General features: G+C 42.2%; 1 protein-coding gene across 4 annotated transcripts in view; it reads left to right on the top strand.

The window, feature by feature from the left end:
- Nucleotides 1-27938, top strand: part of LOC100553431 (proton-coupled amino acid transporter 1) — an 83851-nt gene that overhangs the window by 10870 nt on the left and 45043 nt on the right. For 3 of the 4 annotated variants that reach the window (XM_062970271.1, XM_062970269.1, XM_003217487.4), the window contains exons 2-8: nucleotides 4673-4820; nucleotides 6487-6577; nucleotides 10412-10500; nucleotides 11418-11513; nucleotides 13877-13961; nucleotides 17346-17564; nucleotides 18087-18185. In XM_062970271.1, coding sequence (XP_062826341.1) covers nucleotides 4678-4820; nucleotides 6487-6577; nucleotides 10412-10500; nucleotides 11418-11513; nucleotides 13877-13961; nucleotides 17346-17564; nucleotides 18087-18185 — 822 coding nt within the window. In that variant the 5' untranslated portion in view covers nucleotides 4673-4677. The remainder of the gene's footprint in view (nucleotides 1-4672; nucleotides 4821-6486; nucleotides 6578-10411; nucleotides 10501-11417; nucleotides 11514-13876; nucleotides 13962-17345; nucleotides 17565-18086; nucleotides 18186-27938) is intronic. The other variant, XM_062970270.1, reaches the window with a different exon arrangement.

Genomic DNA, 27938 nt, shown 5'->3' with positions numbered 1-27938 from the left:
TGGGGGGGGGGGAGAGTTTCTGGGACCGGGGGGCACCATTGAGGTTGTGTGGAGGAGGAGAGGAGGTGTTCAGCTCCATCAGCCCAGGGAGAAGCGCATGAGAGTTCTTGTGACCCTGTGGAGAGATAAGCCAAATAGCCTACATGACAGTCCCTCCGAACTTAAGGTCCTGCTATGAAATGCCAGATCTGTAAATGGTAAGAGCGGCCATCCAGGATTTGATCCTGGAGGAAAAAGCGGATCTAGCTTGCATTACCGAGACCTGGCTGGACGAGCTGGGTGGGGTAAATCTTACTCAGCTGTAACCTCCAAGCTTCAGAGTGCAGCAGCAGGCCAGGTCTAGGGGGCAGGGAGGTGCGGTTGTGGTGGTCTATCAGGAAACCATCTGCCAGATCAGGTACCCCGTTCCAAAATCTTCTGGTTTTGACTGTGTTTAAGTTGGGGAACTGGGACAGGTTGGGGATTCTGCTTGTGTACCGACTATCCCGCACAACAGCAGTCTCGCTGCCTGAGCTGGCCGAGGTATCTCTAGCCTGGTGTTGGAGTCCCAGCGCCTGATGGTACTGGGAGACTTCAACATCCATGCAGAGTCCACCTTATTTGGTCCAGCCCAGGACTTTATGGTTGCCATGACAGGCATGGGCTTGTCCCAAGTAATCTCTGGAGCAACCCATTAGGCTGGACACACGTTGGACTGTTTTTTGTTGTGGACAGAGGAGAGCTTAGTGTGGAGGAGTGAAATATTCTTCCATTGTCATAGACTGACCCTCATCTGATCAGTTTTAGACTAACCGCAGCCCCAAACCCCTGCGGGGGTGGAGACTTATGGATCTGGATGGATTTGTTATGTCTCTTGGAGATTGTCCTGTTATGACGGCTGGTGATCCTGTTGAAGCCTTGGTCTCTATTACACCGAGATAACCAGGGCAGTGGACACCATCGCCCTTGAACGTCCCTCCTTGTCACACAGAGCCAGTTCAGCCCTTTGGTTCTCTGAGGAGCTGGCTTTGATGAAGCGGTTGAGACGGGGACTAGAGTGTGCCTGATGGAAAATTCAGAATGTGTCTGACCGAACATGGGCTAGAGCCTCCCTTAAGGCCTACTCCTCAGCATTGCGGGTAGCCAGAAAAGCTTTCTCGACTGTCTGCATTATATCTGCATCTAATAGACCAGCTGAGTTGTTCCCTCATGATGGGGAGGCTGTCCTTGACCACCTGACAACTTGATGTGGTGAGTTCGCCCATCATTTTACAGACAAAATCACTCGCATACAGTCTGACTTAGACACCAGCCTTCAAGCAGCACCAGGGGAGGTAACTGAGGCACCTGCTTGTCTGGTTTTAATGGATTCATTTCAGGCTGTTTAGCCTGATGACGTTGAAGGGATCCTTGGAGCTGTGAGAGCGACTACATGCGCTTCAGACTCTTGCCCTTCTTGGCTAATAAAACTTGCCAGTGGGGGGTTGGTGAATTGGTTCATGAGGATTATAAATGCCTCACTGGATCAGGGACAGTTTCTGTTGTAGTTGAGTCTGCTGGCAATATTACAAATGGTAGTAGAAGTACTAGTAGGAGGAAAAGGGGTAATCTTGAGCAGGTGCCAGATGAAAAACAACAAAGGAAACGGATCCGGGAGGTACTTATTGCACCTTCTGAGGATGACACGTTTGAAGGGTTTTCAAGTGATGAGGAGTCAATGATTGAAGGAGACGGGATGGATGTGAATAGAGGAACTCGCGTGCAGGAATCAGATGAGGAACGGGAGAGGATATACTTACTGCTCCCACAGAGGAGGAGTCATTTTTGGGTTTCTCTGGGGATGATGGGTCTGAGAGTGATGAAAATGTGGAGGGCACATTGGACTGGACTAGGGTACAAGAAATAAGGGATATGTGTGCAGAGCCAACTTCTAGTGATACGTTTGTGGGGTTCTCGGGACAGGAGGATTGGCAAACAGCTGATACACTAGGGTCATGGGGAAACCTAAGTCTTGATAGGAGATGGAGGAACTGGAGGGATGATAACCAGGATTCACGTGTGATGACAGGAACAGCTGTGGGAGATGAAGATGGGGTGGAGGCCAGCTCATCTTCAGATAATGTTGTGTAAGTTAAAAATAGGGTCTGAAATGGGGATCCTTTGCAGAAGGCAAAGTGTCGTTTTGGCGTAGGTTTGTCCCTGCCTGGTTTTCCTGTTGGGCTTTGGGTCCTGGCTCTACAGCTTGGCGTTCCTGGTTCCTGTGATTCTTGGATTTGGACTGGACTATCATGAGTGTGCTTTTCTCCCTTCCTGGACTTTTGGACTGGCGACCGGCTCTGTTTGATGACCTTCGGTAACGACGTTTGGATTGGCTTTTCGTGGATGCAGCTTTCTCCCTTCCTGGCTTTGGATTGACTTGACTTCAGCTCCGGTTACCCACTTCAGAAAACTACCTTTGGATTGGCTATTGTGAGTGCAGCTTTCCCCTGTTCCTGGCTCCTGGTTCGACTCGGCTGCGGCTTGTGTAAACACCTTGTAGACGACGTTAGTTTGGACCTTCTGTTCTGCTGTTTTTTGAACTTTGACTGGTTTTGTTTACTTTCTATGTGCAGCACTGTCTTCCAGGAAGTCTGTTACAGCGCTATTTGCTGCCAATTCCATTGACTGCATTTTAATCCGGATTATCCATCCCTTTAATCTGGATTATTTTCCGTTCTTTTTGAGCCCAGTTTGGGCAAAAACTTTGAGTTTTGGTTAGAGACTCTGCAGTTAAGTGTCTCTGAGCCTGTTTTTGAGTTGCAATAAATCTTTTGTTAAGACTGATTATTGTGTGTGTGGTTCTTTAAGGCGCCTGTGTTCCGACATTTTCCATCTGCCCTAAATCAGGCATTAGTGAAACCGATCCTTAAAAAGGCATCCCTTGATCCTTCGGTATTAAATAACTACCGGCCAATTTCCAACCAACCCTTCTTGTGCAAGGTTCTGGAGCAGGTGGTTGTCTCGCAGCTCCAGGGATTCCTGATTGAGACCGACTAACTGAACCCATCACAGTCTGGCTTCAGGCCTGGTCACGGTACAGAAACGGCTTTGGTTGCCTTGGTGGATGACCTCTGCAGAAAACTCAACAGGGGAGTGTGACCCTATTGGTTCTCCTGGACATCTCAGTGGCTTTCGATACCATCAACCATGGTATCCTTCTGGGACGGCTCTCTGGAATGGGTAGTGGAGTCATTGCTTTGCAGTGGCTCCGCTCCTTCCTGGAGGGTTGCTCCCAGTTGTTGAAGCTGGGAGATTCCTGCTCGGACCCCGGGCCATTGACCAGTGGGGTCCCGCAAGGTTCTATTCTTTCTCCCATGCCCTTTAACATCTACATGAAACCTCTGGGCTGAGTTTTGGAGTTTGGTGCCATCTCTAGGTAGATGACACTCTACTACTCTGATACACTATGATAGCAGCCTGGTAAGTTTTTAGGGCTGTTTTGGGCATTTTTGGGAAAGAGGGTGGGCCCCAGCTTGCTCCTCTGGGGTTTTGGAAGCTGGAAGAAATGAGATGACAGGCCCAATTTCCCATTAGACCCGGGCCTTTCAGGAAGGCCTGGATTTAATGGAGTATCTAATTAATTTGGGACATAGCAGGGTTTATCTGCTTTGTCCTGAATTAATTCGCTTTTACTGAAGGCTTCGTTTGGATGCCTCCGTTAAAAGCTCAACAGAATCCATATTTTGGGGCCTGTCTGGAAGCACCCAAAGAGAGGTTGGATAGCCATCTGTCAGGAATATTTGTGTGTTTCTGTGTGGCAGAATAGAGATGGCCAAGATGGCTCTTGTAACCTCTTCCAGCTCTGATTCAATGAGAGGATATATTTGGTAGCATATTAAAAATAGAAATATTTAATCATAGGTCAGTGAAAGTAGTGGTAGTAGGTACTGTATTACTGTTTAACATAGAAATGATAAGGAGCAGATTTGGTTGTAGTTACCTTACTGGTAGGTGGGAGCTGCTTTGTACTTGCATGTGTCCATGTGTGCAGAAGAAGAAAAGAGTCAGAGGTCTTTGATCTTTGTATAATTTCTCTTTCAGAACTCTCAGTTCCTGAACTCCAAGCCACATACCTCTTTTTCAACTGGACCACACAAATAGACCCAGGTTTTTCTTAAATTGTCCTCATATTTCTCAGGGAACAAATCTGTGGGAAGTTCAAGAAGTGGGTGCTTTCTTCTGCAGCCCTTTTCTGTCCTTTGGAATGTGCCATTTGTCTTGATTGTCAAGGAAAACCTGGTATGGATTTTGTAGTTAAAATCTACATCTTGTTTGAGGTTTTGGCAATCACTCAATCAGTCAAGAACACATATCTCTTTTTTTTCTTCAAGGGGAAAGTGTAGGTGTATCTGGACTTTAGCAGGGTTACACTTTGACTCTGCGGTAATTATAGTTAATGCTGATCCTAAATCAAGTCTCTGATCTGGATTTTTTCCCTCGTAATTTGCTACTGTTGCAACTCAGTGTTTAGGTCAAAAGGTGTACTATATAACCCTTCCAGGCAGAAACCTGTTCCACTAAGAGAAGCAGGACACTTGCAGAGCAACAATGTCCTATCTGGAGAAACCTCAGGCGATGAACACAGCAGAAGCTACACCAGGAGGGAGCATTGAGTTAACGGGGATGATGATTTCTAATGCCATTTCTCCCATAGCCACCATGTCCACTAAGAGGCTGCGCAGTGAAGACTACAATGACTACAGCTCTACAGAGGTGACTCCTGACAGCAGCCCCCCAGGGGGATTAAGTGGTTTTTCTGGCTCATCATCCTACCAGCGGTTTGGAGAGGCAAACGGGACAACGTAAGTGATTGTGCTTTTTTTCCATCAGAAGTCTCCTGAGTGGGTATTGCTTTCAACAAGGGAAGAGAGTGAGATCACAAGAAAAATGTTGACTTGGCAAGTTGTTTTTGATTCCATGGGTCTTCTTTGAACAGGATTGTTTAGCTTAGATTCCCTGAGTTAATTGCAGATTTAGGGTGTAGTTCTTCACCTGGTAGTCACTGTGGTTCTTGGGCAGGCTTCTGTGCCACTTTCTTTGATCCTTGGAAGTATGAATATTGTGAAGTTTTGTTCGTTTACAAATAGAACTTGAATTCCTCTTGCCCCTTCTTCCCTGAGGAAATCACAACTTCCAAGCATACATTTTTCAAAGATGTGTTTTCCACCAGCTTTGTTTCTGGGAAGCTGCTCTGGATATGAAAAGCTTGCTCTTCGCCCTTACTTAATGTACTGAAGCCAGTTAAAATAATGACTATGTTTTGCTTTGAACTTAGTTTCTTTATTAGGTTTTTTTTTAAAGTTCCAGATTGGAAAGCCTTTCCATGTAACAATTAAATGAATGAGCAAGCCGAGATTTTGCTAGAGAAATCACAAAAAGAAATGAAAACTCCAAAATGTAACATTGGTTTGATTTTAGCCCACCTTTCCAATGATAGTAGTTCTGCCCTCCTTTAAAATTAAATTTCTGATGCATATCACTGTGTTCTTGTGACTCTTATATTATAAAATAATTTGGAAAGTAGTTTCATCACCCTTTTCTACAAAAGTGTTACACTAGTTGTGCTGATTTATTTACTGAGTGGGATCCAAATAGCTCACAATATTAATTAAACCTTTAAGACAATATGGAATACAAAAGTAAAATAGTGCCCTCAGCTAAATATTTGAAATATTAAACCAGTTAAAATACATAAAATACCCTAGAACAGTGGTTCTCAACCTGGGGTCCCCATATGTTTTTGCCCTACAACTCCCAGAAATCCCAGTCATTTTATCAGCTGTTAGGATTTCTGGGAGTTAAAGGCCAAAAACATCTGGGGACCCCAGGTTGAGAACCATTGCCCTAGAAGCTCATCTAATTGAACACTACTCCACCTTGGATTGCCAAGTCTGAAGGCCAGTTTTCTTACCAGGTGAGCCTGGGAAAGTGATGGGATGCAGAGAAAGCCCTCCCCTGAAAACTCGCACTTCTATAGGGAGATGTGGGCTTTCAGATTTTGGATGTAAATGTAGATCTTTGTTGCAGCTATAGACCTATGCAACATGCTAAATGCCCTTATTATTGAGAGTGAATTTTAATAGGTCATTGGATACCCAAACTATTCACTTCCAAATAAAGGATCTGACTGTTGCTATGCAAAATACAATGAACATGCAATGACTGTTGTGTACTTCAGGCTTCTTCTGAAGGCGGTCTAGAATATGGAAGTGGGGTACTTGTACTTCTGAATTAAAATTCTATCACCTCTCACCTCTGGGAGTTCTGCCTCGAGCAGTCCAACAATATCTGGAAGTCCAAAAGTCCCTCAGCCCTGGTTTATGAATGTCTCCATCTGAGCCATGGCCTTGTTCCTAGTTCCTAGGCTGATAGATTTCATGATTCTAAATAAAAACAAAGTATACCATGTCTCCTTATCTTGAAGTTTCTCCGCTCCTGTTTTGAGATCTAATCTCTTTGTTTTCATAGATGGCTTCAAACCCTAATACACTTGTTGAAAGGGAACATTGGAACAGGTTTGCTGGGGCTTCCGTTGGCCATCAGAAATGCTGGCATTGTGGTAAGCCTTCTGCCTTCCTGTTTATTTTCAATTGCTGGGTTGGATGGACACTTTTGATAACTTTCTATAAGAGGCAAGCTTGTCCCATATGTATAATTATACCTGTAACATCTTCCTTATTTAACAAATGAAATTTTTGCTCACTGGCTTAAGAATTTCATGCTTGGGAAATAAGCTTTTTCTTGCCTGAGATGTGCTTTGTAATCCTAGCTGATCTATCAAATTGACAAACTGTTGCTGTCTGATTGCTGGTAGGCTGCTTGTTTAGCTTTTGATAAACAGATATCTACAGAATAATTGCTTAATATTCCCAATTAAAAAATATGGGCCACTTCTCTCCAGTCATCCAACTTTAGACCAGTTGCTTCAGACCAGGCATACTGAGATACTGCTGAATCTTTTTTGCATCTTTGTGTGTGTTTCAATATCCTCTTGCTGAGGCAGGGGTATAGCGAAACAACCACAGACAAACAGGGAAGGAAAAGGAAACCATGCACGTAATTTTGTTTCCTATTACTGAGAACTGCAATGCTGATAGTTATTCTTGAATGCTTTTAGTGTTATTCAAATATCCCATTTCAATTAAGGATGAAAGCAGAACAGAGAAAGCCCATCTTATGATTACTGTCCTTTCAGTAATAAGGGGTTGCTGACATTGTCTTGCATTTCTTACTAATTTAAACAGACATCAAAAACATCTAAGCCAGAATTGTTTTTAGTCTCCTCTCCTTCCTTCTAATAAGGCCTTTTAAGAGCAGGAAAGTATCTCTTTGTATGTTATGCAACATCACTCTCGTTCAACCTGAATAGAAATAATTATCTACATAATCTAATACGCTTTATGAAACAATTGCCCAGATGATCTTGTGTGCATCCAAGAACCACATGTGGAAATTATACTGCTTAATCTTCCTCTGTGTTTGTTACATGGAGCAGTTCCCTAGGTGATCCAGTATATAAGGCATAATGACAAAAACAAAAATCCAACAACAACTTTTCTTAAGTTTGTGGAAATAATGTACACTTCCTTCTTCTGGCTATGTACTCTGTGACACATGGGCATTAGAATATTCCCAAACATGCAGTTACTTAAGGTCAGGTGCTCATGATCTCCAACTAAACTGAAATAGATCAAAATACTTTAAGTTCACATACCTATAGAGGCTATGTTCCTGCTTTGACTACATTTGCCTGAATCACAGATAGAACCAAATGACTGACTTCTGGTCCCAGTATACACTAGAGTTGCTCTGGAGGACCTAGAGATTCCTAGCAAGGTATCCTCTCAAGGAACTTGCTACATCTCCAGTATGACTATGATAACTTCTAGAGAAAGCATACCATAGAATCACATGAAGGGCCTAAAAATGTCTAGATCAGGCTTGCACAACCTATGGCCCTCCAGGTGTTTTGAACTTCAGGTCTCAGAATTCCTGACTGTTGGACGAGCTAGCTAGGGCTTCTGGGAGCTGGGAGCCCAAAAAGCTGGAGGGCAACAGGTTGTGTAGGCCTGGACTAGAGAGATACCCCCCCCCCCAGGCGTGGGAAAGTAGAACTGTGGATATGGTTTCCAGTTATAGGTCTCTTTTTGTGCTTATTCTTCATTGTTCTCAATGTTGGCACTTTCAAACTGGACTCAAGAACCCTAAAGTGGAAGAGAAGAGTAACAGCAGAAATCATGTTAAAACAAGGAAAATTAAGCTCCAGAAAAACAAAAAGATATTTAAAATGGGGAATGTAACTTATATTGGATATAATAAGAGAATACAAGTCCATGGAAGGAGTGTAATGAAAAGGAAACATAGCCAAAATGAAGCATAGAGGAAATCAGATGGGCATCTGAATTCAGCAACAAAGGGAGGTTAAATCGGAGAAGATTAAACCAAAAACAAAGAGGAAGAGCATGTCAAAAATCCAACTTTAAAACTTAAGATCTGATTTTAGAAATTACTTCAAAGATACAAAAAAACAGATACCAAAGGAGGCCAAAATGTCCATACTTGGGAAGAAGGAATAATATTGCATTTTACTAAATTAAGTGAACTACAAGGCATAGTCATCCAGGGTAACAGTTTACAGCCTAGGAATATACAGGTATTTGTAATTTCCCAACTTATATATTTTTTGTTTTTTCTGCTGTCTATGTGTTGCCTTGCATTTAAACTGCAAAGCAATGAGGAGACGGTGGAAATAGGAACAAATTAAAATCAACTACCAGGGAGAAGGCAGACTAAAACCAAACAGAGTTGCTAGTTAACTGTGGGAAATTGAACTTTGAGAGTGAATAAGAGAGTCAGGAGGAAGTCGCTTTGAGAAAGGAAAACCACACACAATCCACAGTTGAGGAAGGGCCCAGTTTAAAAGAGGGAGATACTAACAAGGATTGAAAAGGGGGGCAGATGAAAGTGAAACTAATAAAGTAAAGCATGTACACTAAGAACTAAAAAAATTAGGACAGTTTATTAAATAGAGAGGAAAGCTCAGATAGCTGAAACTCCAAAACTGCTAGTAGTAAACAACAAGGACTGTGACATCTTCCAAGACTTGCAAATGCATTATACTGGCATGAGCAGACTTCAGCCTTCTTTATCAAATGTGTGAAGTATTATCCTGAGCTACTTATCACATAAAGTAAGTTCTAATCAATGAAAACTTCAACAATTTTTACTGAGGAATTTATAAAAGTGCCATGAGGTTATCTCATGTTCATGTCGCTAAAATGGGTCTTTCATCTTTTGTGGAAAGAGAGTTTCCAGCAAACAAACTAACAAGCCCATAGTCAAAGACAAGCAACAGTCAATTTCTAAAGCAAATAGGGAAGTTTTTAGACTCAAGAGATATAAATATGAGGCAGTAATTAAACTTAAAAAGGCAGATAAAAGTTTTCCTTGAAATATGTTTAAATAAAATGTTCACACATACAGTGTTGGAGGTTGGAACATTTGAGTGCTTCTTTGGAAGCAAAAGTTCTGTTTATGTGCAAGGACATACATTTGAGCTTTGTGTATGTAGCTTTTGAAGCAGGAGTCCAAGGTAAAGACACCCTTTCAGCCAAATCTCCATATTCCCTTTTCCTACGTGTAATCTTAGGAAGGAGCTCTCCTACGTAATCCTTCATTTACTGAGTGTTTTTTGTTGCCAATGGCTTGCCAGTGAATTATTGGAAAGGACTGTCCTTCATGTGAAAGGACTTCTTTGTCCAGCAGGGAGTGAGAGTTGACGGCTTCTTTCTAGAACCATTGCTTAAAAATGGTCTTCCTTTCTGGGTAAAGGATGCAGAACTACAGAAGTAAACCCATCAGTGGATTATTGAAGGAACAGTAAGAAATAAAGTTATTTGCACAAGAGCTAAGCCCTCAAGTGCTTATAGTGTTAAGGTTTGTGGAATATTTTGCGTGTTGTCCCACCAATTATGTAATTCTGTAATTATCACTATTGCAAAATAGCATCTAAAAACAACAAATTAGGACGTCCTCAGGTCAAATTTCATCCATCCCTTCTACTATACGTGGAAAATAATTTTCACTTTACAGGAATAGGAGAGGTTTCAAGATCATATGAGTAAAATGTTTTGAAGAGTTATACAAATGCTTGCTGTATTATTTTGATTATTTGATCAATAATTGTGAGGTATATAGTCAGTCATGAGATACTAAAGTCAAGTAATTGTATTAGCTCTTGGAATGTAGGGTTCTTTTCTTTCTGCTACATGATAGCCTTTTTTAGATTTTGGTTGAAAAATATTCTTTGATTTTGGTGAAATACATTATGCTTTTATTTCTTCAGCCACAAGAGTGTGCTCTTAATTCTGTTTCTCCTTATTTTGCTGCTCAGATGGGCCCCATCAGCTTGCTTGTGATCGGAATAATTGCACTGCACTGCATGGATATCCTAGTTAAGTGTGCTCACCATTTCTGCAACAAGTAAGAAGAAATCTCAATTGTTGGTGTTTCTCGGATTTATTTTCCTTTTCAGTGCCAGCCTCAAATGGAACATAAATTTAACTGCTTGGTATAAAATAAGATATGAGATAAGATGTGTGGACATAAGAACCTATTCCCCTCTGTTAACTTAATAAATCTTACTGAAAAATCAGGTATAGCCAGTGTTTAATGCATGGAAGGGAATTCAGCAAAGTCGGAATAAATCTGATTCCCACTTCTGACATGTACAGGACTGCTCCATGATGTATCAAGCTCTCACATGCTTGGCTTTGTATGAAGAAGTTTCTGATATTAATGATTTTCCATGGCTATAAACAAACAACAGTTGTACAATGGTATAGCCCAGTGTTTCCCAAGCCCTTCTCTCCCAGGTGTTTTGGACTTCAGTTTCCAGCATCCCTGATCATTGGCCAAAGCAGCTGAGGCTTTTGGGAGTTGAAATTCAATAGACTTTGGTAATCACCAACTTAGCCAACAATATTGTGGTACATTCTGGTCTCACGTTACACAAAGGGAATGGTGTACATTTCCAAAGCGTGCTGTTCTCTAACTCATCTTTTAAGAGAATGAAGACTGTAGTTTTGGTATGTTGTACCAGTCTGAAATGTCTGTAAATTCTAATGGTTTGCCCTCCCTTTACATATGTCAGTACTTCATGCTGCTGTTCGGCATTGGAACTCTCTCCCCCGGACTGTGGTGGAGGCTCCTTCTTTGGAAGCTTTTAAACAGAGGCTGGATGGCCATCTGTTGGGGGTGCTTTGAATGCGATTTCCTGCTTCTTGGCAGGGGGTTGGACTGGATGGCCCATGAGGTCTCTTCCAACTCTACTATTCTATGATTCTATGATTCATGGAAATTAACTATGTCTCTCCTCTTCCGCTTCTTTTTCTTAATAGACATCAGAAGCCATTTGTTGATTATGGTGATGCTGTGATGCATGGGCTGGAAGAAGCACCCAGTGTGTGGCTTCGGAATCATTCCATCTGGGGAAGGTACTTACCTTATACTTATATTGCAGGAGTGTGGATATGTTTGGATTGTTGGTCAGTGCAACTCATAGTGGTGGTCCCTGTACCAGTGCTGATTTCCAAGCCATTGGGTCTTGGTCCCTGGTGAGTTTCCAGGAGCCAAATAAAAATTGAAGTCTTTGGTCCCTGGCACATTGGGAAAAATACTTATGAGGAAAAATACTCCTCATTAGATAGCCTCACAAGTCCTGTTATCATGATCTGGGCAGTCTTCAGCATCATAACTGGAATGGAGGTGGGGTTTTTGTTTAGTTGTTCACCTTCCATAGTAGAGACTAACTTACGCAACCCTATCACAAGTTGTCTTCACAAAATCTATTCAGAGAAGATATCCCATTGCTTTCATCTTGAGCTGAAAAAGTGTGACTTGGCCAAAATTCACCCTGTGAGTTTCTGTGGTTGAACAGGATCTGAATTCTTGTTTTTGGAGACTTAATTGCGCTCAAACTTCCATATCTGCTACAAATCAGTTTTAGGAAAATGACAAATTATTCAGTTAAGTTCCTGCATTTAAATCAGCTTTCTCAAATGTAAAAAAGTCTTTGGAAGGTTTTGTAGTAATTAGCTTGGCAATAACTAAAGTTGTCTTCTTGATATTAGATTCCTTCAACATTTTCATTATTATTTATGAGGTAACTATTAGCTTTCCTAGTCACTGCACATAATTATAGAGATCCTATCATATCCTGGGATTTGTGATGTAGCCGGGGACCCTTAGCATTCCCATCCAGAGAGTTGCTCTAGTGCTGCCAAGCATATTATAAACCTGATTATAAAGGATTCCATAGGACACAGCCATGGCGCTTAAAGTGGAATCCTACAGTTGTGCAGGATGAGTGGGTTCCTACAAAACAGGTGCAGGGTGAGTGGGTTCCTACAAAACAGGTAGGTGTTACTGGGATTCTGTGACACTGCTACCCCCAAGGCCTGATATAAAAACCTCCCAACCCTTCTCAGAGGGCATCTCATGGGCTGCTCCTAGGCTGTGGGATTCTTTTCCAAGGAAGACTCTCTTGGACTTCTATCATTGCCTAGGCACTCACAAGTCAATAAGGTTTTATTTAGATGAGGTTTGGAAAGCTAATTAGGTCATTGCAACAGGGGTGTTGCCTTTTTGGAAGAAAATTAATTTGTTTTGATTTACAGTTGCTGTTTTGGTTAAGGTTTTGTTTCTAACAGTTAGGCACTTAAGGGGGCAAATAATAAACTAAAGATAATAAACAATCAGAAAAATCTGTACTGAATTACACTGTGGAATAACATTGATGGTGTAGAAAAATTAACCTTGCTATCACCATCAGTGGCATTATGAAGACTCAAAGTAAACTCTTCGTTTAGTTTTATTTACTATTTTTCCTCCTCTTGCATTCTAATCTTTTTTCTCATTTTGTCAGCATTTATTATCATCATCATCATCATGATCATGTTTATTTATACCCCACTTTATCTCCCCGAAGGGGACTCAAAGCGGCTTGACATAAAAGTATTAGTATACAATTCAAAATATACAAATATGCAACCATTGAAACAAAATTAAACAGACAGCACTAAAAACTCAGTTAAAATCCATCAAAACATATTCAAAGTAAAAGACCACATCACTTCCTGACTAAATTTTAAACACTTTCATTTTTTAAAACCTTCCTGAATAGAAAGGTTTTAGCCTGCCACCGGAAGGACAACAGGAAGGGGGCTATTCTGGCTTCCCTGGGCAGGGAGTTAGAGTTGAGGGGCAGCCACCGAAAAGGCCCTCTCTCTCGTTCCCAACAATTCGACTTGAGATGTGGGTGGGAGAGGATCTCCTGAAGATCTCGGGGTCTGGGCAGGTTTGTACAAGTGGATACAGTCAGCCAAACAGCCTGGACCAGAACTGTCTATGGCTTTAAAGGGCATAACCAGCACCTTGAATTGTGCCTGGAAACAGACCTGAAGCCAGTGGAGCTGCTGCAACAGGGGGGTTGTCTGCTCCCTGTGGCCATCCCCAGTGAGCAACCTGGCTGCAGCTCTTTGGACCAGCTGAAGTTTCCAAGCCCTCTTCAGAGACAACCCCATGTAGCACGTTTTACAGTAATCCAGATGGGATGTAACTAAGTCATGTACCACCATGGCCAGATCTGGCTTCTCAAGGAAAGGGTGCAGTTGGTGCACAAGTTTTAATTCAGGCAAAGATCTGTAACTATGATGGTAGGAATTGTTTGTTCTTACTTTTAATGAATGTGATTATTCCCGCAATATTTTTGAAGCCTGAATTGGAATATTTTTCACAAGTCAGTTTGTTTGTTGTCATTCTTTATTATCCTAATCTGTATTTTTTATTTTATTTTGAGGTACCTAGTGGGATTTTTCTTGATTCTTACTCAGCTGGGATTCTGCTGTGCATATTTTGTTTTCCTGGCTGACAATCTGAAACAGGTAAGGTTGAATATAATTTAATGTGACCTGATGTTTGTAGACAGGTTTGGTTGGAATTGTGGAGTTTGGGAATTATTCTGTTTTAAGCACTTTGGTCATTGTTATAAAGAGTAAGAAACTATTAGGGAGAAGGGGTTAGTGTCCATCATCAGAGTTGACCAAGCTGGCAAAGAAGCTTTCATTTATGTTTTTGAAAAGTGAGAGGCTTAGCTATGATATATTAACTATGAGGTCTTACAAATTTAGTTCTGTCCTGGATTGGAGAAGTAGGACATAATAGTTTTATAGTAACCAACAGACAGTACAGTTTGTACAACCACAAAAATACTATGTAAATGCCAATAAACTCATATTCAGTTTTATACTTTAAAGCCATAGTGGACAAAGAATAGGATTATTTTGCTCCTATGCAACACACTAGGGGATTCCTAAGTGTTGTATAGTCAGTTGTGTATCTGATAACAAATCATGTCTTCTTCGTGCACTTGCTTTTAAGTCAGGAATGGAAGTTATGTGGCCCTCAAGTCATTAGTTGCATCTACAGTGTAGAATGAATGCATTCTGTAGTTTTATACACTCTTTAGCCTTCTTTGCCAAAAAGTGCTTGTGCCTCATCTAACTCCAGTTCCCATGATTTCATAATATTGAGCCATTACAATTAAAGTGGTGTCAAACTGTATTAATTCTACCTTGCAGATGCACCCATAGTCATGCTACAACTCTCCAGCATTCTTCACTGTTGGCTGTAACTCACAGACCAACAACGTATGGAGAGCTGCATGATTCATATCCCTGTTCTAAGGTTAAAATATGGGGTGGAGGCTAGTTTCTGTAGAGCCTCCAAAATCTAGTGATGTGGTGACACATTTGATGGGAGTAAGCCAAGTACTGTGAAAGGTGAGGTAGGCTTACCTTGTTGTAAAGTCTTGAGTAATGTTTCATAATCTGTTACTGAAGGCAGCATGTCATTATTGAAGATAACATGTTGGTATATAAGACGTGATAGTGTAGTTTATTCTTTAACTTCTGGATTGTTCGATATGGTCTGCAGATTGGAGGCTGGCTAGAGGTTTCTTCATATTTTGACATTGTCTCTTTCTTATAAGAACACAGTCTTTATGCCATAAAGTTTATGACAATTCCTTTGAGATTGTACCCTCATAATTTGTTTCCTTCTCCTCCTCACTTTCATAGCTTCTTGCACTGTTTATAATAATGCCTTTAAGATAAGATTAGTTAGTAATTAAATTACTGTTTTGAGGTTATCACGTGCATGTGGCAAATCCATTAAGCCAATTTCAGCATATGGCTGTATTTAAATAATTCATTGTGTAATTCAGATCCAGCTAGGCTAGATTAAAATTAATTTATTGCTGCTTATTGTCTTCTCAAGAACATAAAATTTTAATACTAAATTTTACACTTTTTTCAAGTTAATGCATCAGAGTTTTAGGATTTTAGTTATACTTTCCTCACAACAACTGCATTCTCTTGCACCATGATTTCAAAAATCTGACCAAAGCTTGGATTTATTTGTAGAATGAGTTCACTGGATATAGAGGAGAAAGGGATTCAATAGCCAAAAGAGTTTGTTTTTTAATTGTTGTCTGTAGTCCATTAAACTGTTAGTTGCTTTTAGTTGGTCTGTGGAAATCAAAAGTTAGATGTGTATCCATCAATATCAATCCTTTTTGAACACTAATAAACAAAAGTGCCTTCATTTCATCGGTGAACATCAAGGATAAGCAAAATGCAGCCTTGAGTCCCATAGGATCATAGAGTTGGACCAATCAGCCCTGCAGTAATATGCAATCAAAACACTTCCAACAGATGGCTTTCCAGGCTCTCATTTAAAAAAAAAAACTATAGAGGAAGGGATTCCACCACACTCCAAGGTAATATTCCACTGTTGAACAACTCTTACCATCAGGAAATTCTTCACAATATTCAAGTAGAATCTTCTTTCATGCAGAGTTGCCTTTTCGACCTCTCTAGATTCCCTGGATTACTTGCATCAAAAAACAACAACAGCAAAATAATTATTTTCTTCTTGAAACTTCCTTCACCAAATTGGTTGCAGTGTTCAGAGTCACATTGGTTGCTATATTTAGAAGTGCATTGCAAGCAATGTTCCTCTGCACTGTTTAATATTTTCAAAAGTCTGTTTTTCCAAATTAGAAATGAATGTCCAGCCATCTACATTTTTGTGGAGTTTGTTTTGGGAGTGGTTGTGCCCATTGACTGGTCCTGTGGGAGAAAATGAGTCTCCAGATGTGGTTACCCATCCCTAGTATAGATGCCTTACCCTCTTGAACAGTTTCTTTTTGACTCTGAGGGCCCTTCCAGACAGGCCCTATATCCCAGGATCTGACCCCAGATTTTCTGATTATCCCAGATTATCTGGCAGTGGGGACTCATCCAGGTCAAAGCAGAAAACCTGGGATCAGATCCTGGGATATAGGGTCTGTCTGGAAGAGCCCTGAGAGACAAGCATCCCCATTTATTTGCTTGAACTTCCAATTTTCTTTCAAGCCTTTCTATCAAGAGTTGCATTTTTGTTGAACACATGTTGAAAGTGCATAATATAACTTGGCAGTGTCTGTTCTGATTCAGATATCAATCCTTGTGATATTGTCTTAGACGATGCAGCATCAAAGGAGAATCAATAGTCGAAAGAAACATGACTGAAGGGACTACTTGAGTTAGTTTTAATAAAAAGGACAGTGGAGAGATCCTTTTTAGAAAGTGTAACTATAAGGACCACACCCTGCTTGAGGAGGGAACTGTAACTAGCTCTTCTTCAAAATTTAAAACAAGAAACCAGCTTTCCATTTTCTGGAACTTTCTGGAACTTCCCAAGTTCTGTTTCTCCATTTGTTCTGCATACGTTCATGCTGTCAACTCATTTGCCAATTTGTTTTCTTAGGCAAGTAATACTTAGAAGTAGTTGTCATTTCCATCCTCTGAAATACAGCCTGATATTCTTTGGTTATATCCCATCCATATAGTAATCAGATGGGATCAGGTGCCTTCAGGATATTTAGGCTCCTCTGTTTCTATATAGTGAGCAATTGTAACTTCTTGCCTGTATGTAAAGGATTATTGTACCCCTTTGGACTAGTATCTGTGCCTGAGTTGTTGAGTTACTTTTGCAAGGAAGCTAAGAAAGCACAACGTTTATTCGATTTTGATATTACAGTGTAGCTGCCACAGGGATTTTAGAGTACAATTGTGTGTAAGCAGTCTTGGCTTCTTATAATGTCATGATTTTAATTGGACCATTTAACCTATTATCAAATGCATTCTGTTAACCTTATCAGTGTTGATTCAACCACAAGCAATAAAAAGCCTGCTCAAAACCTATTTTTCCTCATGAATCTCTAGGTGATATCAGCTGCTAATGGTACTACCAACAACTGCAATGCCAATGAAACCGCACTGTTGGCACCAACCATGAGCTCCCAGTTATACATCCTGTGCTTGTTGCCATTTGTGATATTGCTTGTGTTCATCCAAAATCTCAAGATCCTTTCCATCTTCTCCATGCTGGCCAATCTTCTCATGCTTAGCAGCCTGATTATGATATTCCAGTACATCGTCAGGGTATGTACAAATGTCAGTCTAGTAACATGGGACTCATTTAGAAATGTTGGCAACAGTGATACTATTTTGTAATGGTTTGTTTTATTTGTAGATAAGGCATTGAAGATGTTGTGGCCCCAAGGTGGGGTTCAGTGGATGAAGCTTGTTTATTAATATATCACCATCAATGCACACAAAGCTGGCCTGAGAAAATTTTGAAAAAGAAAGATTCTGCATTCCACAGATAGCATTTTATATTTAAACTGGAGCAGAGGAGGGACAAGCAAGGATATCAGCAAGAGTACTTTCAGGTGCCCCTTGTGTAGAACTTGCATATTGAATACAGCTTGGCATCTCAGAAAGATTGTGTCTGAAAAACAGGGGAGTCATTGCCAGTCTGTGTAAGTTTAGGCGAGGTGAGTTCCTGGTTTAGATTACTCAGACTCAATTTTTAGGTAGCTACCTGTTGTAACTCTCCCAGGCAAGTGCTGACCCATTTCTCACTCTCAAATCTAAACCATCTATCTTCTTGTCTTTTACCAGGATATTCCAGATCCCACTCATCTGCCTATGGTAGCCCAATGGAAGACGTTTCCACTATTTTTTGGCACAGCCATTTTTGCTTTTGAAGGCATTGGAGTGGTAAGTCTTGCTCTGTGTGTACATTTAGTTTACTTGACTAGAGACGCACAAGAATTCAATTTCATTAAGTCTTTTGGGCCAACTTTTCCTTGGTTAGTTGTGGATTTAGCTGCATAGATTTGTCAGGCCACTGACTTCAGACAGGACCCTAACCATGTGTCCTGTCTGAAACCTCCTTGCTGCTTGAGCTTCAGACTTTGAAGGGAATCTACACAACCTTTTCCAGTGGCTTCATAAGAATTTGATCTCAGTCCAACAGTGGTTTGGTAAAAGTAGCAAATATTTTAAGAATGACCTTTTATAGATTAAAATTCTGATCTGAAACTGCAAGTTATAACACGAAGCAGTCGGGGTGAGTGAATTCTCATGAATACTTCTGTACTTTTGAGGCATCTTAAACAGGAGAAATAAGTGGAATGAAAATGGAAACATTTGATCTTTTTGTCCTTTCTCTTTTCTTCTCTGGTGATTCCCCTTTTTACTTTAAGTGGTTCAATTTCAATTTTCTGTCATTCCAACTTGGCTTCCCCATGCCACTCTGAGAATTATTTGTTGGGGGTGTGTTGCATCTAAAACAGGGAAGGCAGTAACTCTGCTCTGCACCTCAATTTACTGAGTTCAGCTTATTTATTTTATTTATTATGTTTATTTTTGTCCCACTTTTTCTGCCTATACTGAGACTCAAAACAGCTCACAACTAAAAGCATTTCAATGTAACTTCAAATGTACAAATATTAAAACAGTATTAAACAACATTAATATTAAAACAATTCAGGTTAAAACCACAAAAGCATATAAACTCACATCCCAAATTCACAGCAGTCCTTGATGGTCTTAAACACCTTCATCTTTAAAAGCTTACCAGAATAAAATGATTTTAGCCTGCTGCCGGAAGAGCAACAGGGAGGGGACCATTTTGGCTTCCCTGGGCAGGGAATTCCAGAGTCATGGGGCGGTCTCTGAGAAGGCCCTCTCTCTCGTTCCCACTTGAGATGGAGGTGGGACTGAGAGAAGGCCCTCTCCTAAAGATTTCAGGGTCTGGACAGGCTCGTACAAGGTGATGCAGTCAACCAAATATCCTGGACCTAAGACTTTAAAGGTCACACCCAGCACTTTGAATTGTGCCCGGTAACAGGTTGGCAGCCGGTGGAACTGCTTCAACAGGGAATTGTCTGCTCCCTGTAGGCAGTCCCCATTAGCAACCTGGCTGCAGACACCCAAAAAGCCAACCAAATTATTTTGGCACCTGAGGGAGAAAATCCTACAAACACTTATTTCCTTCTCTATCCATAAGAATACAGTAATAATATAATAAGTAATTAAGCATTGTTGCCCTTTTGTGACACCAGGAATCCATTCCCTGGGTCACCTAACTCAACTTTTCTAATGGTAGGTTTAGGCCTGAAGAATTACACTCAAAACAAAAGGATTACACTCAAGAAGAGTGCATCTAATTGGAACACTAGCAAAAGTTTATCACTATGAAATGTTAAAAGGCAGTGACATACCATTTCATAGTGTTTCCTATTGTGTAGATTATGAAAGCAGCAGATACATAAAATCAGACATACCTCTGTACAAATTAATATAGCTTAATATGAAAGACCAGAGCTTCAGTTCTTAGTTTTGCAGTATATACCTCTGTGAAGTTAATAGTTTAGCACTTCTAATTTGCTGCAAATCTGGAATAATAGAATTATAGTGTTGGAAAAAACCACAAGAGCCATACAGTCCAACTCCCTGCCATGCAGAGATACACAATCAAAGCCCTCCTGACAGTGGGCTACTGGCGTCAGTTTAAAAGCCTCCAAGGAAGGAGGTTCCATCGCAGTCTGAGGCAGCAGCATGTTCTCCAGTTGAACAGCTCTTATTGTCAGAAAGTTCTTCCTAATGTTTAGATGGAATCTCGCTTCGTACAGTTTGAATACATTGCTCTGTGTCTTTGGAGCCGCAGAAAACAAACTTGCTCTGTCTTCGATATGACATCCTTTCAAATATTTAAATATGGCTATCATGCCATCTCTTAATCTTCTCTTCTCCAGGCTAAACTAAGCTGTTCTTTATAGGACTTGGCTTCCACAACTTTTACCATTTTGGTTGCACTTCTCTGAACATGCCCCTGCTTGTCTCTGGCAAGAATAGGCAGAGAAGAAAGGGAAAGCACTTTTGGGTAAACTTATAGAGAATAGGGATCTGGATAGGGAACTTGGGGGGCTGTAATTCAAAACAGTTGGATTTTCTGAGCTCTTCCAAAAAAAAAAAAAGTTCCCAGGGCAGGGAGATTGCTTTAGTTGTGCAACACTCCGAAAGTTGATACTTTGAGCACTTGTAAATAAGGAGGAGGAAAGAGGAGGTGTGAATGGAATCCTACTTAACTACTGTGCTGCACTCTTTACTGAGCTACTGTTCAAAATCAAAAGTCAAAGTTCATTGGGATATCAGAATTGTTAGAGAAAACTGTACATTATGGCAGTAATCTTTATAGGTGACAAAGCTGTGTGTGCTGTGTGTTCGGGCAAGGTTAATGAAGGTGGTATGTATAAAGGAGAAGCGATTAAATGTTTTCACTGGTTTCATAATACTTTCTCCCTAGAATAGAATAATAATAATAATAATAACAACAACAACAACAACAACAACAATTTTATTCTTATAACCCATCTCCATCTCCCCGAAGGGACTCAGGGCAGCTTACATGGGGACCAAGCCCAGAATAAAACAGAGAATTCAAAGTACAAAGTTAAAACACATAACAAAAAGAATAAAATTAAATCAATTAAAAACCAAGGAAGTAAAAGGAAGTAGTAAGACGCTTGTAAGCCACTTGTAAGCCGCCCTGAGTCCCCTCGGGTGAGAAGGGCGGGGTATAAATGATTGAAATAAATAAATAAATAAATAAATAAATAAATAAATAGTATGTATATTTATTTTGTTTATATCCCACCTTTCTCCCAACATGGAATCTAAAGTTGGATGTGGCTTTTCAAAGGCACAATATAATTTAAAAAAACTTTCAGTACACAATTTAAACCAAATGTCTGTTGTGAAAGCCCTGGATAAGAATTCTGGGGAAACCATGGACTGTTAAAAAGACCCTAGAACAAATCAGATCTGACATCTGTCTAGAAGGCAAGATACAAAATTGAGTCTGTCATACTTTGGTCATGTCATGAGAAGACATCATTCAGTAATGCTTGGTAAAGTGGAAGTCAGTAGGAAAAGTTGAAGACTGCGTTCCAGATGGTTCAACTCAATCAAGGAGGTCACAGCTCTGATTCTGCAAGATCTGAATAGGGGTATTGAGGGTAGGTTGACTTGGAAGTCTCACATATAAAAGTAATAGCCAATAAGCCAATATAAGTAATCATAGTCAACCCAAAGACAGTTAACAATGACACCACTGTTCAAATGAAGTTTAAAAAACAGTTTTGTTGTTGTTTTTAAAAAACATTATAAAGCAGAAACAACAACCCCATTGAAATCTTGGTGGGAAATATCATATTAAATGTCCAGAGCCTCCTTAAATAAAAAGGTCTTAACCCACAGATAAAAATACAGCAGAGAAGGGTCCCAGTGGACCTCCCATGGAGCAGCCGCTAACAAGCCACAGCCTCATCTTTCAGATATTTAAAGAGCTCTCATATTCTCTCTCAACCTGTCATGGTAATGGGATCGAGATAAAATCCTTCTCTGCAGATCTTAGAGCTTGGTGAGTGTCACAGAGAGAGAGTTTGTCAAATAGTATACAAGACTAGCATCATTTTGCTTTTTTCTCTGTGCATATACTATAAATAATGATGCTGACTGATGATGCTCTCATAAAAGTTTAAGGTTGCTATATATTTTTATCTTTAAAATCTATAAAAGCTAGGTCATGACATCTCATCTAGTAAATATTTGTATAGGCTATTTCCTTCTTTGTGGAATAGCTTGTGAAGCTAGTTTAATATCCTCATAATAGTGCTATCTGGGTGCTAGCTTTTCATGAGGACCAGTTTCCCATCTGAGTGAATTTTTCACATACAGTTGTATTGCTCGAAATTGAGTGTTGTGTGGAAAAATGCATGAAACTTCAAATATGATTTTAATTACTATATTTCATTGCATAATAGTTGTCACCATGTAATAGTCACACAAATATTTTCTTGGGGCCCAAATTGGTATTTTTTGCTTTCCTCACATAATAGTTACATCCTTGATTCATTGTCCAATGCACTTCTGACAAATGATAAGACCAGCATACAGTATAGCCATTGTAGGAAGATAGCTGTGTCCATTCATCTGCCCCCTTTCAGAAAGGGTGTTTCATTCACTCACTCACCTGCCTACCTTCTGAAAGCACTTGCTTTCTTCAACCCAGTGCTTTTGGACTCAGCTGCGTGAAGCACCATGCCTGAAAAGCAAGCAGGAGGGCGAGTGAGTGAATCGAACACCCTTGTTAAAAGGGGCAGATGGGTGAGCTATGTGGAAACCTAACTAGACCATTTACTGCATAATAGTCACACCTCCTTTTCTTGATAAAAAAAAGGATAAAAATAGGGTAACTATTATGCAATGAAATACAGTATTATTTTTATTCAAAAATGTTTTCTATTACAAACAAACAATCAACTTGGGAAGAAGTGTGGGATAGAGAGGGTAGGAGGACTCTTAGGATGGGATGGGGGGGTTGTGGAGAGGGAGTGGGAAGGGGGATGGGGGGAGGATGCATCGAGAAAGGGTATATAGGGTTGAGCAATGGGGAGAGGGGGAGTTGGACTTCTGATCTTTGTTCTTCTTATATGTTGATATATATAATTGGTTCATTTGTATTTCTTTCCTTAAGTAGTGTGATGACTCATGGGCCTTGTAGTCCTGTTCCTAGTACTATTGTGGCAGACGAAGAGGAAAACATGGGGTTTTTGCCGGTTCAGCAAGAGCCGGAGTCTCTTCACCTGCAGGATGTTGATGTTTGCCCTCAAGAATTCAGCCAAACAGGCCTTGGGCAGAACTCCCCCCCGTTTCCCAGGAGGGAAAATTATTCTAAAGATAGGGGAGTCAGGGAGGCTAATCGGAGAAGCCTGAGAATCGCTGCCAAACAAATGGCTGATTAGGTCTGCTTCCCTTGGGAAATTCTAAGGAGTCATGCATCTGGACAGAGTTGGGTTTCGCTTCTCGTTCTCTAGGGAAAGAGTTCTGTTGGCGGGAAAACGAGACCCAATATAGGTGTTTGGCGCGAGGGATTCTTTGCGGAGTCAATTGATCAGCTTGAGGAGAGAGATCGTGTGTGGACTTCGTAATCCCAGTTCCTTGCTTCCCGGATCAAGCTTCAAGCCTTGCCCTGTCTCACGGTTCTACCACGGACTCTGTTTCATGCTTCATGTTTGCCTCGTCTTCAGTCACGGATCTAGCCAAGAATCAAGTTTATTTCCAGCCTTGTTGTCAAGCTTCATTGGACTTTAAAGACTCTGTTATTTCCCCACACTATTGCTTGGCAAAGTGTGTGTTTCGGTCAAGTGGATTAAAACTTTGAACTCTAATATTTTATATTGGACAATACATTTCTGGACTATATTTGACCTCATCTGACAGGTCTGCTTCTGAACTATATTCTTCACTTGTTTTTATTGACTTTATATATTTCTTTAATAAAGATATTAGATAGAGACTGGCCTCTGTGTAAGGTTATTGGTGCTCTGCAGCCAGGGTCCTGACAGTTTGACTCCGCCACCTTAAGCACCAAACAACCTAAGGCCAGAATGTCTACAGGAACCGGAGCGGAGGCTCAACCACCCAGTTACACCATTTCCCAAGATGAATTCAATCGAATCCGGGACACACTCCGAACGCAGGAGGGAGAAATACGGGGCTTGAAGGAACGCGGAGCCCGTCTCCCTGCCCTAGCACTACCAACCAAGTTTTCTGGAGAAGCCTCCAAGGTTCATGTTTTCCGTTGCCAGTGCCAGGCGTACTTAGAAGCCCGCCAAGCCGAGTTTCCCCAAGAAGATGTCAAAGTGGCGTGGATCTACAGTCTCCTAGATGGGCCTGCAGCCACTTGGGCGACGGCGCTCTATGATGCGGGTTCCACGCATCTAAGCACCGCGCAAAATTTCTTGAACCACCTTTTGAAAGACCTGGGGGATCGAGGACGACGAGGAGGCGGCCGGCCATAAACTCCGGCGTCTCTTCCAAGGGGACAGGCCGTTGTCCCGGTACATAGCCGAGTTCCGGGTGCTGGCTCAGAGCACCGGCTGGAACGATATAGCCCTTAGAGGACAGTTTCGCGAGGGCCTCAACATCGAGATGCAGGAAGAAATCTCTAAGGTGGATCTCCCAGGGACTCTTGAGAGACTCATCAACCAGTGTTTACGAGCCGAAGCCCTGCTTGCCAACAAGAAACAGTGGCTCCGAGGCCAGAGTGGAAGAGCCGGAGTGAAACCCCCCGCTTCTGCCAGTGTTCAGCCACGTCCAGTATGGAGATCCCCACCGCCAGCCCCAAACCCCATGGGAAGCGAGGAGGAGCCGATGCAGTTGGGCAATGTGCGCCCCAGACTAGATGTTGCCGAAAAAGCCCGCCGCCCGCCTGGCGGCGGCGTCCTCCGCGGAGCCGGAGGCGGCCGAGGCGCCTGGAGCAAAGCCGGCGGGGGAAGCCAGCGACCGGGCGTAGAGAGGCTCGTCAACCCGGTCAAAAACCCCACTCAAGAGCCGCAAACCGGGGTCCTATTTCTCCTGGTGGTCACGCTGTGGTCAGTGAAAAAAGGACCCGTCATGATCCATGCCATGATAGACTCAGGGGCAACAAACAATTTCATCGATAGAGAGTATGCCAACTCTCTGGGATTACAATATCATGATTTCAAGAATGCCCGGGTGGCCGACCCCTAAAGACAGGTCCAGTAAGCCAATGGACTGAACCCACCAGAATGTGGATAAGGGAACACATGGAAGAAATTTCTTTCTTCGTTACCGAGGTTCCCCACTTCCCTTTGATTTTGGGTATTCCATGGCTGACACTCCACGACCCAAACATCTCCTGGTCCAACAGAGAACTGCAGTTCGCCTCAAGATATTGCCAAAACCATTGTCTAGTAGCCAAGGTCTGCCATGCCACAGACACAGAGCCCATCATCACCTTGCCCAAGAAATATTCGGACTTTTGGGATGTTTTCAATGAAAAGGAAGCCGAGAAACTACCCCCACATAGACCCTACGACTGTGCCATTGACCTGGTGGAGGGGGCCCCAATTCCGCGAGGACACCTCTACTCCCTGACTGAACCAGAGCAAGAAGCTCTCAGGGAGTTCATAGAGTCAAACCTCCGCAAGGGGTTCATCAGACCCTCTCAATCCCCAGCAGCTTCCTCAGTGATGTTTGTGAAAAAGAAGTCAGGGGACCTACGCTTGGTTGTGGACTATAGAGCATTGAACAATATCACGAAGCGGAATCGCTACCCCCTGCCTCTGATCTCGGACCTATTAGACTGGCTCCGAGGGGCCAAGGTTTACACCAAACTGGATCTCCGCGGGGCTTACAATCTAGTTCGCATAAGAGAAGGGGACGAATGGAAAACCGCTTTCCAGACCAAATTCGGATTATTTGAGTCCCTAGTCATGAATTACGGATTATCCGGAGCTCCCGCAACATTCCAGCATTTTGTCAACGATATCTTCCAGGATTATCTAGATCGGTTCTTGATTATATATTTGGACGATTTTTTGGTGTATTCTAGATCACAATTGGAACACGAGCAACACGTCAGAATGGTGCTACAACGATTGCGGGATCATGGACTATATGCCAAGTTAGAGAAATGCGCCTTTGATCTGCAAGAGGTAGACTTCCTGGGATACCGCGTCTCGCCACTAGGGCTCTCCATGGACCCGGCAAAGGTTTCAGCAGTATTGGAATGGCGGGCGCCAACCAACAAGAAGGAAGTACAGCGCTTCTTGGGGTTTGCAAACTACTACCGCAAATTCATCCCAGACTTCGCTCGCTGGTCTGACCCAATCACCAGCTGCATCCGAGGAAAGCAGCCTTTCCGCTGGACGGAGCAAGCAGAGAAAGGGTTCCACCAGCTAAAGCAGTTATTCACGACCCAGCCAATTCTACAGCACCCTCATCCTAAAACCCCTTTTGTTGTGCAGGCTGACGCCTCTGATGTGGCAATTGGGGCTGTACTCATGCAACCAGTGGGAGAACATCTTCATCCTTGTGCCTATTACTCCCGTCAACTAACAGCCCCAGAGAGAAATTACACTATTTGGGAGAAAGAACTTTTGGCCATAAAGGCAGCTTTTGAAAATTGGAGACATTGGTTGGAAGGGGCCAAATTTCCCATTGAAGTTCATACTGATCATCGAAATTTAGAGCACCTAAGGACCGCACGAAAGTTAAATCAAAGGCAGCAGCGCTGGGCTTTGTTCTTTGAACGTTTCGACTTCCAGATCCATTATGTGACCCCGGCTCAGACCAAGCAAGCAGATGCTCTATCACGGAAACCAGAGTATGCTGCAGGACGCAGAGAGACCTCAGAATCTCGATTGCTGCAACCCGAAAACTTTGCCACGCTCACAGTGGGAAACACCAAATCCACTCCAATTGAACCAACTCCCTCTACCCCAGAATCCCTTTGCACTCAAGAAATTAGAGCCAGTCAACAGACAGATGCCTGGGCTCAAGAACAGATTCGCCAAGGACTACGTTTCCCATTCTCACTTAAGGATAGGCTACTATGCTGCAGGAATCATGTTTACATTCCTCCAGGTCCCGGCAGAGAAAAAGCACTTCATCTGTGTCATGACAGCAAGCCAGCAGGACATTTTGGACTATTTAAAACCATGCACTTGATCCTACGAGATTTCTGGTGGCCCAAGATCCGCAAGGATGTGGAGAAATATGTCAATACCTGTCCTGTATGTCAGCGTTCCAAGACACGAAGGGAGAAGCCGTCAGGGCTACTGCATCCCCTTCCAACTCCTTCTCGCCCATGGGAGATAATTTCCGCGGATTTTATCACTGACTTACCACCCTCCCTTGGATTCACCACGATTCTAGTAGTGGTGGACCTTTTTACCAAGTTGGCCCATTTCATCCCCTGCGATGGTCTCCCCACGGCCAAAGAGACTGCAAATTTATTCCTTCAACATATTTTCCGACTACATGGATTGCCCAAGAGTTTAGTCACTGACCGTGGAACTCAATTCACCTCTCGTTTCTGGAAAGCACTACAAAAACTAATGGGCATAGACTCTCGTTTATCTTCAGCTCACCATCCCCAAACGGATGGACAAACTGAGCGCACCAACGCCACTTTGGAACAATACCTTCGCTGTTATGTAAACTACCAACAGGACAATTGGGCTTCCCTATTACCTCTGTCAGAGTTTGCATACAACAATGGTGTCCAGGCTTCAACTAAAGAAACCCTGTTCTTTGCAAACTACGGTTTCCATCCACGTTTCTTTCCTTCTGTCATTGAAACCTCAGAAGTCCCTGCAGCGGAGGACTGGCTGCAGGAACTCACAGCAGTACAAGAACTTTTACACCAACAACTGGATCAAGCCAAGGAGGACTACAAACGCCACGCTGACGGCCATCGCCAGCCGGGCCCCGAGATCAAGGTAGGAGATCGGGTTCTGTTGTCCACTCGCTTTTTGCCCTCCCACAATCCCTGCCGGAAGTTAGATGCCCGTTTCATTGGTCCCTACCCAGTGGTGGCGCAACTTAACCCCGTGACTTTCAAACTCCAACTTCCGCGCTCCATGCACATTCATC

Source organism: Anolis carolinensis, chromosome 2 (genome assembly GCF_035594765.1).
Source record: "Anolis carolinensis isolate JA03-04 chromosome 2, rAnoCar3.1.pri, whole genome shotgun sequence".
Taxonomy (NCBI): Eukaryota; Metazoa; Chordata; class Lepidosauria; order Squamata; family Dactyloidae; genus Anolis; species Anolis carolinensis.
Note: the sequence above shows the minus strand (reverse complement) of the source record. Positions and strands in the feature narration are given on the sequence as shown.